This window comes from Salvelinus alpinus, chromosome 7, assembly GCF_045679555.1.
Source record: "Salvelinus alpinus chromosome 7, SLU_Salpinus.1, whole genome shotgun sequence".
NCBI classification, from domain to species: Eukaryota; Metazoa; Chordata; class Actinopteri; order Salmoniformes; family Salmonidae; genus Salvelinus; species Salvelinus alpinus.
The window spans coordinates 17,942,282-17,956,782 of NC_092092.1; the positions used below are offsets into that span (position 1 = coordinate 17,942,282).

Below are 14,501 nucleotides of genomic sequence, written 5' to 3' on the forward strand. Positions count from 1 at the left end.
TCAGAAGTAATGCACTATAGGCAGTTTTGCACCATTTGGGACACAACGCAAGCAAATATACTTCCATCTGTCTGAAAAGGTATATGACTGATGGCCAAAATGTTTCATTTTCACATTTCTCTTTCTTTTCACTGAGATGATGTCACTTTATTTTTTAATGAAGCTTGGAAAAAAATGTAAGCTTTTCCGAGCTCTTTGGGTTTTGGTACCAAATCCTTTCAGGTACGTGATGTCAACACATGGTCATAGCAAGGCAATGAATATGACCCAAATGGCTTCCTATCTCCTATATAGTGCACTACTTTTGGCCAGATCCATATGGGCCCTGGTCAAAAGTAGTGCACTATCTGGAATAGGGTGTTATTTGGGACAGTCCCTGAGACAATGGAAAATAACTCAGTTTGGTTATAAATACAATATTAGAGTGCTCAGGGAAATATCCACTAATAACTAATGAACTGACACAGGCCAATGTTATGACCAGCTGCCTGTCACATGTGTGCGTGCACCTGCATGATTAAATAGTCTGACATCATCAATATGAGATATTCCTTGGAGGCTTCTACATTGACCTTTAACCCTAGGCTTAGGGGCAGAGGTAAATAAAATATCTGTCAGGTGATAGGTTGTGAGTACAGGAAGACATCTTGACAGGAACCAGACTTTTGAAGAACAAACCCAAACCTGATACGTATCTTCAGGAAGAAGAAGAAGACAAGTGAAATGGAGTGGAGGAGGGAGACAAAGATTTGTCTTTGTCGCTGAACAATGATCATGATGAGTAGGGTGCAAGGGTGTGTAGCCTCTATAATGTAGCATCAAGGCCACACCACAAAAGAAAAAGGTCAAGTTATCCTTAACTTGTCCAACCACTTCTACCAAGTAAATGTAAACTATGTTTGGCTTTGCTGAGACGCAGTGCAGATTCTTAAATTGAGCAATGATATCGTCAAGGATTGAGACCGAAGGAAATGACAAGAGAGATGTATGAAGCCCTCACACATATTTCAATATCACATCCACCATGTGGTTTCCTCTAAGAGACAATCACACACACACACACACAGAGACAGGATTGGGCCACTATATGACAGGCCGTAGAACAAGACCCTGACCAGAACATGACCTGGAAACGGGGCACAAATATTTATCTAAACGGAATCAGGCTTTGACAGACTCTGTCTGGCCCTTGGATAGGACCAGAACGGGGTTCAAAAAACAATTTGAAATAATTTTGATTGAGCTTACCTGGTGCAATGGAACCAATAGAATAGTCCCAAAAGTGCAAACCCCACATAACCTGGCACTCCAGGCAGACAAAATCAAACGGTAAGGGTATTTTAAAAATATTTGAAATAGTGTTTGAACCCAGGGCTGGATGGAACACATGGCATGTAAGCAGTCTCACTCAGCTCAGACACAAAAGAATGAGACACAGGATGTGTTCAAATTCCAAAGCAAAGTGGAGTTCGACATCAATTGGCATTGATAGCCACATAGGATAGGCTTACTCAAAGTCAATGACTCTAGCCTAGACCTACCCCTCAATAACCTGCATACATGCAGGTTGTGGATATCTATCAACAGGGTGGGACAGGGTGGAAAACAAAATGTACAAAACTTGGTTCAAATTCATTTGTCAAGGAGATACCATACTAATCAACTTTGGAATTATACATTTTTAAAAATATTTTGTATGTTTATTGGGTAGAGAGAGACAGAGGAGAAAGGTAGGCGAGAGAGTGCTGAAAAATCAGTGGGTCAAATTTGAACCCATGCTGGCAGCGGTACATAGTACATGTGCTCCAGAGGTAGCGGCTTAAACAGCTAGACCACGACAGGCCACAACTTATTTGGAATGTTCACATTTGAAATTTTAGACATTTAATTAAATTATAATGTATGTGTATTTGAATAGACAGAAATGGGACCTATATCCCAAACATAGGGTGTTCTACAAATGTTATTGTGAACATTCAGATCCTGCTGAGAAGGATTTAGTGTTGAAGAATGAAAGTCCTTTCATAAGAGAGAATGGAATCCTCATTGAGAGAAGCAATTTATCAATCACAAAGTGCTTTATAGTAACCCGGCCAAGATCCCAAAGAGCAAGCAGGGGCAAAGTGGCAAGGAACAACTCCCTAGAAGGAAGAAACCTTGAGAGGAACCAGAATCCTAGGGGAGTCCTATCCTCCTCTGGCTGTACTGGGTAGAATTACTTTTCAATACATTTCAAAACAACTATTCAGATAACCTTTATTTGAAAAAACAAGTAGTTAAATATTGGAATATATTTGGAAATACACTTGGAAAATATTTCAAAATACTCAAAAACACTGATGCAAATAAACTCCCATGTACTGAACTCAGTTATCCCAAAATAGTATTTAAAAAACATATTTTACTTTCAAATACAATTTGGTCAACTATTTTCTTTTTACAAATTACCATTCAAATACTCAAAGACAGTGCATTCAGAAAGTACTCAGACCCCTTGACATTTTCCACATTCTGTTACATTACAGTCTTATTCTAAAATTGATTAAACTGTTTTTTCCCCCTCATCAATCTACACACAATACCCCATAATGACAAAGCAAAAACAAACGTAACATTTTTAACCCAATTTTTTTTTAAACGAACTGAAATATCACATTTACGTAATTAAACAGACCCTTTACTCAGTACTTTGTTGAAGTACATATGGCAGCGATTACAGCCTCGAGTCTTCTTGGGTATGGCGCTACAAGCTTGGCACACCTGTATTTGGGGAGTTTCTCCCATTCTTCTCTGCGGATCCTCTCAAGCTCTGTCAGGTTGGATGGGGAGCTTCGCTGCACAGCTATTTTCAGGTCTCTCCAGAGATGTTCGATCAGGTACAAGTCCAGGCTCTGGCTGGGCAACTCAAGGACATTGAGAGACTTATCCCGAAGTCACTCCTGCATTGTCTTGGCTGTGTGCTTAGGGTTGTTGTCCTGTTGGAAGGTGTACCTTTGCCCCAGTCTGAGGTCCTGAGCGCTCTGGAGCAGGTTTTCATCAAGGATCTCTCTGTACTTTGCTCCGTTCATCTTTCCCTCGACCCTGACTAGTCTCCCAGTAACTACAGCTGAAAAAAATTCCCATGATGCTGCCACCACGCTTCACCATAGGGATGGTGCCAGGTTTCCTCCAGATGTGACGCTTGGCATTCAGGCCAAAGAGTTCAATCTTGGTTTCATCAGACCAGAGAATCTTGATTTTTGCTCTGACATTTACTGTCAACTGTGGGACCTTATATAGACAGCTGTGTGCCTTTCCAAATCATGTCCAATCAATTGAATTTACCACAGGTGTACTCCAATCAACTTGTAGAAACATCTCTATGAAGATCAATGGAAACAGGATGCATCTGACCTCAATTTCAAGTCTCATAGCAAAGTGTCTGAATATTTATGTAATATTCTATTTTCTATTTTTAATACATTTGCAAACATTTCTAAAAACCTGTTTTCGCTTTATCATTATGGGTATTGTGCGTAGATTGATGAGGAACATTTTGTATTTAATACATTTTTGAATAAGGCTGTAACGTATCGAAATGTGGAAAAAGTCAAGGGGTCTGAATACTATTCGAATTAAAATACCCAAATGCACAAAAAAAGCATTTATAGTGCCTTCAGAAAGTATTCACACCCCTTGACTTTTTCCAAATTGTTCTGATCAAATATAGATTTTTTTGTCATTGGCAAAGTGGAATACATTTTTGCGACATTTTTACAAGTTAATTAAAAATGAAAAGCTGAAATGTCGAGTAAATACATTCAACCCCTTTGTTATGGCAAGCCTAAATAAGGTCAGGAGTAAAAATGTGCTTAACAAGTCACAAAATAAGTTGCAAGGACCCACCGAGTGCAATAGTGTTTAACGTGATTCTTTAATGAGTACTTCATCTCTGTACTCCACACTTAAAATGATCTTTAAGGTCCCTCAGTCGAGCAGTGAAATTCAAACACAGATTCAACCACAAAGACCAGGGAGGTTTTCTAATGCCTCGCAAAGAATGGCACCTATTGGTAGATAGGTAAAAAAAAAAAGATATTGAATATCCCTTTGAGCATGGAGTAGTTATTAATTACACTTTGGATGGTGTATCAATTCACCTAGTCCCTACAAAGACACAGGTGTCTTTCCTAACTCAGTTGCCGGAGAGGAAGGAAACCGCTCTGGGATATCACCATGATGCCAATGATGACTTTAAAACAGTCACAGAGTTTAATGGCTGTGATAGGAGAAAACAACATTGTAGTTACTCCACTGGCTTCCGTCTGGACATTCTACCATAAAGGCCGTATTGGTGGAGTGCTGCAGAGATGGTGGACAGAGTGAAAAGGAACCCTGTACAGAATAAAAATATTCCAAAACATGCATCCTGTTTGCTACAAGGAACTAAAGTAATACTGAAAATATTGTGGCAAGGCAATACATTTTTTTGTCCTAAATACAAACTGTTATGTCTGGGTGAAATCCATTGCAACACATTACTGAGTACCACTCTCCATATTTTCAAGCATAGCGGCGCCTGCATCATGTTATGAGTATGCATGTAATCGTTAACAGGGCTTAAAATTAACACCCGCCACCTGCCGATTTTGGCATTGGTGGGAAAGAATGTCTAATTCACCAGCCACATTGGCGCGTGGTAACACTCCGGGCTCTAAGGTGTGAGCATTTAATAAAGATAGTCAAGTATGGGAACAGGTGCGAGTTGTGATTTATAGCAAAATAAATACTCCAGTAGCTGTTTTCAAAAGTATTTCTGCCATTTTGTTTCTTATCTGGTAATGCACAAAGAAATCTGAATCCTAATGTTATAGCTATCCCACCTCGCGCAGCAACACTGCCTGTCTGGGGGGCTATGAGTCTTGCAATATTTGTTTTTATAAGCAATGAGCACAGGCATAAAAGTTGGTCTAATTTAATCGAAAGTCTACTAAAGTGAGACTTTGTCCTTGTGTTTCTTAGCTATTTACATTGTTTTGTTCACAAGCTAGGTTGCTTTTCGTTGTTTGAGTTTGCTCCCACTGCTAGCAAAAAGAGACATCGTTGGCCTTCGCTAGTGATATTCTCACAGGCACACTTGATGACTCGAGTGGCCATGTTACCAAGGTAACCATAAAGGGGCAGCTAAACATTTTTGTATGATATTTTTGTTAAAATACTCGTCATAGAATTTTTTATGAAATCGAGCAATACTTTGAATATGCGAGGGTCAGCAAGAGGAGTACACCTGCTCTAAAGTACATTACTAACACCTAGGCCAGCTGGCACTCAGCCAAAAGCTTTGTCATGATTTACGTTGAATTAGTGCTAATACTTTAAGGCTCATCCTTAACAATGCATAAGACAAACTATTTGGGATACTGATTGTTGTCAGATGTCCTGTAGTTCAAATATAGACCGGTCCCAGATCTGTTTGTGCTGTCTTGTTGACAATGACCATAGGAGTTGGCAAGACAGCTAAAACAAACCCGGACCAGATTGGTTACATCATGGGGCAAAGACAATGGAGTGCTGGTAAGCACTGTACCATCAGTGGAGAAGAGCTCAGATTTTACAGTTGCTCAGACCTGGGTTTAACAACTACACAGCACTTATCTCAGACAGGGGTTTAACAACTACACAGCACTTATCTCAGACCTGGGTTTAACAACTACACAGCACTTATCTCAGACCTGGGTTTAACAACTACACAGCACTTATCTCAGACCTGGGTTTAACAACTACACAGCACTTATCTCAGACCTGGGTTTAACAACTACACAGCACTTAGTTCAGACCTGGGTTTAACAACTACACAGCACTTATCTCAGACCTGGGTTTAACAACTACACAGCACTTATCTCAGACCTGGGTTTAACAACTACACAGCACTTATCTCAGACCTGGGTTTAACAACTACACAGCACTTAGTTCAGACCTGGGTTTAACAACTACACAGCACTTATCTCAGACCTGGGTTTAACAACTACACAGCACTTAGTTCAGACCTGGGTTTAACAACTACACAGCACTTAGTTCAGACCTGGGTTTAACAACTACACAGCACTTATCTCAGACCTGGGTTTAACAACAACACAGCACTTAGTTCAGACCTGGGTTTAACAACTACACAGCACTTAGCTCAGACCTGGGTTTAACAACTACACAGCACTTATCTCAGACCTGGGTTTAACAACTACACAGCACTTAGTTCAGACCTGGGTTTAACAACTACACAGCACTTATCTCAGACCTGTGTTTAACAACTACACAGCACTTATCTCAGACCTGGGTTTAACAACTACACAGCACTTAGTTCAGACCTGGGTTTAACAACTACACAGCACTTATCTCAGACCTGGGTTTAACAACTACACAGCACTTAGTTCAGACCTGGGTTTAACAACTACACAGCACTTATCTCAGACCTGGGTTTAACAACTACACAGCACTTAGTTCAGACCTGGGTTTAACAACTACACAGCACTTATCTCAGACCTGGGTTTAACAACAACACAGCACTTAGTTCAGACCTGGGTTTAACAACTACACAGCACTTATCTCAGACCTGGGTTTAACAACTACACAGCACTTAGTTCAGACCTGGGTTTAACAACTACACAGCACTTATCTCAGACCTGTGTTTAACAACTACACAGCACTTAGTTCAGACCTGGGTTTAACAACTACACAGCACTTATCTCAGACCTGGGTTTAACAACTACACAGCACTTATCGCAGACCTGGGTTTAACAACTACACAGCACTTATCTCAGACCTGGGTTTAACAACTACACAGCACTTAGTTCAGACCTGTGTTTAACAACTACACAGCACTTAGTTCAGACCTGGGTTTAACAACTACACAGCACTTATCGCAGACCTGGGTTTAACAACTACACAGCACTTAGTTCAGACCTGGGTTTAACAACTACACAGCACTTAGTTCAGACCTGGGTTTAACAACTACACAGCACTTATCTCAGACCTGGGTTTAACAACTACACAGCACTTAGTTCAGACCTGTGTTTAACAACTACACAGCACTTATCTCAGACCTGGGTTTAACAACTACACAGCACTTATCTCAGACCTGTGTTTAACAACTACACAGCACTTATCTCAGACCTGGGTTTAACAACTACACAGCACTTATCGCAGACCTGGGTTTAACAACTACACAGCACTTATCACAGACCTGGGTTTAACAACTACACAGCACTTAGTTCAGACCTGGGTTTAACAACTACACAGCACTTAGTTCAGACCTGGGTTTAACAACTACACAGCACTTATCTCATACCTGGGTTTAACAACTACACAGCACTTATCTCAGACCTGTGTTTAACAACTACACAGCACTTATCTCAGACCTGTGTTTAACAACTACACAGCACTTATCGCAGACCTGGGTTTAACAACTACACAGCACTTATCTCAGACCTGGGTTTAACAACTACACAGCACTTATCTCAGACCTGTGTTTAACAACTACACAGCACTTATCTCAGACCTGTGTTTAACAACTACACAGCACTTATCGCAGACCTGTGTTTAACAACTACACAGCACTTATCTCAGACCTGTGTTTAACAACTACACAGCACATAGTTCAGAATTGAGTTTAGCAACTATATAACACTTTTCTCCAAATAGACTTACAGTACATATTGTAATTTTTTTGTATGTGATGCCTGCAGGAATTGAAACCACAATCTTGGCATTGATAGTGCCACGCTCTTATCAATTTAGCCAAAAGCAACTTGTGCCTTTGCAACTATCCCCCAAAGCTTCTACCACCACACTGAAACTGCATGAGGTGGAAAAATGTTTTTTTTGTTTGTTTTTTTGCAAGAGCAGGGAGGAAAAAAGCTGCCAAATATCTCTCTCTCTCTCTCTCTCTGAAAGTGTGAAAAGTCTCACCAGCTCTCAGTGGAGGACATGTTTCAGGTTCCCTGTAGCAAGAGGAAATGGAAATAAATAAAATGCTTTTAAACCACATGTGGAGTCAATTCCTGCTTTAGCTATCAAATATTTAAAAGTACTTATTTTATATAGCCCGCAGATTTTGAATGGTTCCGGATGGCAGTTGGTTTGAAGTTCTTGGTCTGTCAATGTGCAGTTAATCAGTAATCAAAGTCTCAAAAATGTGAAAAATCAAGTGTGTGTGAGTGAAAAGGATTAGCGATTCCAACTGCATAAGAAATAGGGAAATCATGGTGCGGAGTGCCAGAGTGAGCGTCAGTTGAGGGTGAGTCAGTTGAGGGTGAGTCAGTTGAGGATGAGAGTCAGCAGTGGTAGAGAGTGAATGCTGCCACAGTGAGTCTCAGTAGAGGAGAATAGGGTAACAGTGAGTCTCAGTTGAGGAGAATAGGGTAACAGTGAGTCTCAGTTGAGGAGAATAGGGTAACAGTGAGTCTCAGTAGAGGAGAATAGGGTAACAGTGAGACTCAGTAGAGGAGAATAGGGTAACAGTGAGTCTCAGTTGAGGAGAATAGGGTAACAGTGAGTCTCAGTAGAGGAGAATAGGGTAACAGTGAGTCTCAGTAGAGGAGAATAGGGTAACAGTGAGTCTCAGTAGAGGAGAATAGGGTAACAGTGAGTCTCAGTTGAGGAGAATAGGGTAACAGTGAGTCTCAGTAGAGGAGAATAGGGCAACAGTGAGTCTCAGTAGAGGAGAATAGGGTAACAGTGAGTCTCAGTAGAGGAGAATAGGGTAACAGTGAGTCTCAGTAGAGGAGAATAGGGTAACAGTGAACCTCAGTAGAGGAGAATAGGGTAACAGTGAGTCTCAGTAGAGGAGAATATGGTAACAGTGAGTCTCAGTAGAGGAGAATGGGGTAACAGTGAGTCTCAGTAGAGGAGAATAGGGTAACAGTGAGTCTCAGTAGAGGAGAATAGGGTAACAGTGAGTCTCAGTATAGGAGAATAGGGTAACAGTGAGTCTCAGTAGAGGAGAATAGGGTAACAGTGAGTCTCAGTAGAGGAGAATAGGGTGACAGTGGTTATGAGAACCAGTTGTAAGAACCAGTAGAGTTTGACCAACCAACCTGAGTGTCCTCAGGTCCCACAGCTTAACTCCGTCGGTCACTGCGCTGGTCAGGAAGAGGTTGTAGGAGTCTGGAGTCTGGCTACTGAACATAGAGCCCTAGAGGATAAACAAATAAATAAATAAGATATTAAGGCTGGAATCCTTAATGGTGACACGTCTGTTAAAGAACAACAAAGAAGCTTCTGCAAACAACAAACACTGTGTTTCCCCCAACATTGCACGCACGATAGAAGAGCACAATATAGATTGCACTTTTTTCTTTACATGCTGCGCAACGCTTTCCCTGCTCGGCAAGAAAAACAATAACAGTGGTGATGGGGCAGCCAGTGCTGCTGTTTCCCCCTACTGCAGATTTAATCTTTAATGTTAAATTGAATGTGATTAATATAAAATAATTCTAGGTCAAGTTAAGAAGAAAGAACACGTTTTAAACAGGGTGAAACAGCGAGGTACTACCCAAACGTGTCCGAAGAACACAGAATGCAAAATGTTTTGCCTCGGTGTGTCCATCTGGAAAAACAGTTCTATAATACATATATTATTCATATTCATATACATAAGACTGCACAGAATTATCGCTGGGTAATTTACCACCCCTGAATGTGAGAGAGGCAGAGAGAGGCAGAGTAGAGATAATCCCTGCATGTGAGAGTCCGAGACAGTAGATAACCCCTGAATGTGAAAGAGTCAGAGAGAGGCAGAGTAGAGATAACCCCTGGATGTGAGAGTCCGAGACAGTAGATGACCCCTGAATGTGAGAGAGTCCAAGAGAGGCCATTGAGATAACCTCTGAATGTGAGAGAGTCAGAGAGAGACAGTAGAGATAAACCCTGACTGTGAGAGAGGCAGAGACAGTAGAGATAATCCCTGAATGTGAAAGAGTCCGAGACAGTAGATAACCCCTGAATGTGAGAGAGTCAGAGAAAGACAGTAGAGATAAACCCTGACTGTGAGAGAGTCAGAGAGCGACAGTAGAGATAAACCCTGACTGTAAGAGAGTCAGAGAGACAGTAGAGATAACCCCTGAATGTGAGAGAGTCAGAAAGACAGTAGAGATAACCCCTGAATGTGAGAGAGTCAGAGAGAGACAGTAGAGATAAACCCTGACTGTGAGAGAGTCAGAGACAGTAGAGATAACCCCTGAATGTGAGAGAGTCAGAGAGCGACAGTAGAGATAAACCCTGACTGTAAGAGAGTCAGAGAGACAGTAGAGATAACCCCTGAATGTGAGAGAGTCAGAAAGACAGTAGAGATAACCCCTGAATGTGAGAGAGTCAGAGAGAGACAGTAGAGATAAACCCTGACTGTGAGAGAGTCAGAGACAGTAGAGATAACCCCTGAATGTGAGAGAGTCCAAGAGAGGCCGTTGACATAACCTCTGAATGTGAGAGAGTCAGAGAGACAGTAGAGATAACCCCTGAATGTGAGAGAGTCAGAGAAAGACAGTAGAGATAAACCCTGACTGTGAGAGAGTCCAAGAAAGGCCGTTGAGATAACCTCTGAATGTGAGAGCGTCAGAGAGAGACAGTAGAGATAAACACTGACTGTGAGAGAGTCCGAGACAGTAGATAACTCCGGAATGTGAGAGAGTCAGAGAGGCAGAGTAGAGGTAACCCCTGAATGTGAGAGAGTCAGAGAGTGACAGTAGAGATAACCCCTCAATGTGCGAGAGTCAGAGAGAGACAGAGTAGTCAGAGAGAGACAGAGTAGAGGTAACCCCTGAATGTTAAATAGTCAGAGAAAAACAGAGTAGAGTCAGAGAGAGACAGAGTAGAGTCAGAGAGAGACATAGTAGAGTCAGAGAGAAATAGAGTAGAGGTAACTCCTGAATGTTAAAGAGTCAGAGGGAGACAGAGTAGAGGTAACCCCTGAATGTTAAAGAGTCAGAGAGAGACAGAGTAGAATCAGAGAGAGAGAGTTGAGGTAACCCCTGACTGTTAAAGAGTCAGAAAGAGATAGAGTAGAGTCAGAGAGAGACAGAGTAGAGTCAGAGAGAGACAGAGTAGAGTCAGAGAGAGAGAATAGAGGTAACCCCTGAATATGAGAGAGTCAGAGAGAGACAGAGTAGAGTCAAAGAGAGAGTAGAGGTAACCCCTGAATGTTAAAGAGTCAGAAAGAGAGAGTAGAGTCAGAGAGACAGAGTAGAGTCAGAGAGAGACAGTAGAGGTAACCCCTGAATGTGAGAGAGTCAGATAGAGACAGAGTAGAGGTAACCCTTGAATGTTAAAGAGTCAGAAAGAGACAGAATAGAGTCAGAGAAAGACAGAGTAGAGGTAACCCCTGAATGTGAAAGAGTCAGAGAGAGACAGAGTAGAGACAGAGAGAGACAGATTAGAGTCAGAGAGAGAGTAGAAGTAACCCCTGAATGTTAAAGAGTCAGAGAGAGACAGAGTAGTCAGAGAGAGACAGAGTAGAGTCAGAGAGAGACAGAGTAGAGTCAGAGAGAGACAGGGTAGAGGTAACCCCTGCATGTTAAAGAGTCAGAGAGAGACAGAGTAGTCAAAGAGAGACAGAGTAGAGTCAGAGAGAGAGAGAGTAGAGGTAACCCCTGAATGTTAAAGAGTCAGAGAGAGACAGCGTAGAGTCAGAGAGAGACAGATTAGAATCAGAGAGAGAGAGAGTAGAGGTAACCCCTGAATGTGCGAGAGTCAGAGAGAGTAGAGGTAACCCCTGAATGTTAAAGAGTCAGAGAGAGACAGAGTAGAGTCAGAGAGAAATAGAGTAGAGGTAACTCCTGAATGTTAAAGAGTCAGAGGGAGACAGAGTAGAGGTAACCCCTGAATGTTAAAGAGTCAGAGAGAGATAGAGTAGTCAGAGAGAGACAGAGTAGAGTCAGAGAGAGACAGAGTAGAGTCAGAGAGAGACAGAGAGTAGAGTCAGTAGGATACAGAGAGTAGAGTCAGGTGGAGACAGAGAGTAGAGTCAGGTGGAGACAGAGTAGAGTCAGAGAGAGAGTAGAGGTAACCCCTGAATGTTAAAGAGTCAGAGAGAGACAGATTAGAGTCAGAGAGAGAGTAGAGGTAACCCCTGAATGTTAAAGAGTCAGAGAGAGAGACAGAGTAGAGTCAGAGAGAGAGAGTAGAGGTAACCCCTGAATGTGAGAGAGACAGAGTAGAGTCAGAGAAAGACAGAGTAGAGGTAACCCCTGAATGTGAGAGAGTCAGAGAGATACAGCGTAGAGTCAGAGAGAGGGAGTAGAGGTAACCCCTGAATGTTAAATAGTCAGAGAGAGACAGAGTAGAGGTAACACCTGAATGTTAAAGAGTCAGAGAGAGACAGAATAGAGTTATCCCCTGCATGTTAAAGAGTCAGAGAGAGACAGAGTAGAGGTAACCCCTGAATGTTAAATAGTCAGAGAGAGACAGAGTAGTCAGAGAGAGACAGATTAGAGTCAGAGCGAGAGTAGAGGTAACCCCTGAATGTTAAAGAGTCAGAGAGAGACAGAGAGTAGAGTCAGGTGGAGACAGAGAGTAGAGTCAGGTGGAGACAGAGTAGAGTCAGGTGGAGAAAGAGAGTAGAGTCAGATGGAGACAGAGAGTAGAGTCAGGTGGAGACAGAGAGTAGAGTCAGGTGGAGACAGAGTAGAGTCAGAGAGAGAGTAGAGGTAACCCCTGAATGTTAAAGAGTCAGAGAGAGACAGATTAGAGTCAGAGAGAGAGTAGAGGTAACCCCTGAATGTTAAAGAGTCAGAGAGAGACAGAGAGTAGAGTCAGAGAGAGACAGAGAGTAGAGTCAGGTGGAGACAGAGAGTAGAGTCAGGTGGAGACAGAGAGTAGAGTCAGGTGGAGACAGAGTAGAGTCAGGTGGAGACAGAGTAGAGTCAGGTGGAGACAGAGAGTAGAGTCAGGTGGAGACTGAGAGTAGAGTCAGGTGGAGACAGAGAGTAGAGTCAGGTGGAGACAGAGTAGAGTCAGGTGGAGACAGAGTAGAGTCAGATGGAGACAGAGTAGAGTCAGGTGGACCAGAGTAGAGTCAGGTGGAGACAGAGAGTAGAGTCAGGTGGAGACAGAGAGTCGAGTCAGATGGAGACAGAGTAGAGTCAGATGGAGACAGAGTAGAGTCAGATGGAGACAGAGTAGAGGTAACACCTGAATAGGGTGCTGAGAACCGTAGCTGCATTACTATGCTGAATGCTGGAATGGAAACAAATGTGTCATTCTTTTCATCTTCCCCCACCACCACAACCCACCGAGATGGGATAAGAGACTTTGTCTGTCCCCCAAATGGTACTCTATTCCCTATATAGTGAACTACTTTTGACCAGAGCTGATCAAGAGTAGTGTACTATATAGGGGATATGGTGTCATTTTGGAGACACCCTTGGACTGAGGCTGTTTCTTCACTCACTAAAACAAACAAACTTTTTATCATCTTGCCCTTTAGGGATATTCATAGGGTCAATTTATGACTTTTACACCAGATTCTTTGATGATGCACATAATGAAGGAGAGGAGGTTTGTTTTGTTTAGGTTAGGTTTCCAGTAAGAATGTGGGAAAGTGAGTCTGAGAGGGCATTTCAAGTTGTAGTTTCTGAGAAGTGCCTCGGCTCTGATGATTTCCAGGTGATCTTTGCAGAGAAAGGAAAAGATGGAAAGTTTAAGCAGTGCTGAAGAAGCTGCTTCAGTTCACAATGTCTGAGCCACATGTCCGGTCAATATACAGAGATATGGTGCACACACAAATCCCTCTACGTTGAACTCTGCAATACTTTTTTGGGGGTAAGCAACACATCTTATAAAACAGCTTTATTTACATTGATGTACCTTTATTAAAAAACTTTGCTTGGTGCAAGAACCCAAGCCATCCCAGGGATAAGGTCGGAGAAAGTGAGGGGAGGAGATTAGGTGAGGAGAGGGGGGATGTTATCTATGTTATGTACGCTTTGTGTGTGTGTGTCTGTGTCTGTGTGTGTGTGTGTGTGTGTGTGTGTGTGTGTGTGTGTGTGTGTGTGTGTGTGTGTGTGTGTGTCTGCTTTTTGTTCGCCCGCCCGCAATTACCAATAACCCATCAACAACCGCCCGACTATGAGTGAAAATCTGAGGCCCTCACCTGACCCTAACTCGCAAATATAGAAAAGAGCGGAAATAATTTTTTACAAGGGGTACAGAATTGTTTTTGCCTGATTTAGATTTGTTTCTGCTTATAATTTCCAACATTTTGTTGGCTATTTGTTAGTCAACTTGTCTATAATTAGATACATGTAGCTCCTCTTCTGTCATTATGTTGCCCTAGAAGACTAAATTAACCCTTCCTCACCAGAATGTCATAAATCGACAGAAATAATTATCAACCTAGTTCACATCGGTAAAGTTCTCTCTGTTATCTCTGCCTTTTTTGCTGAGCAAAGACATTTAGGAACCGGGAAGAAAATGCAATAACCAAAAAAAAACAGGAACGATTTTCGGTGCAAAATGTCCAAATGACCTCAGTT

General features: G+C 42.1%; 1 protein-coding gene across 1 annotated transcript in view; it reads right to left on the reverse strand.

Moving 5' to 3' along the window:
- wdr27 (WD repeat domain 27) overlaps positions 1-14,501 on the reverse strand; it is a 274,954-nt gene that overhangs the window by 90,631 nt on the left and 169,822 nt on the right. The window contains exon 22 of the mRNA XM_071409311.1: positions 9,069-9,166. Within this exon, the coding sequence (XP_071265412.1) occupies positions 9,069-9,166 (98 nt within the window). The remainder of the gene's footprint in view (positions 1-9,068; positions 9,167-14,501) is intronic.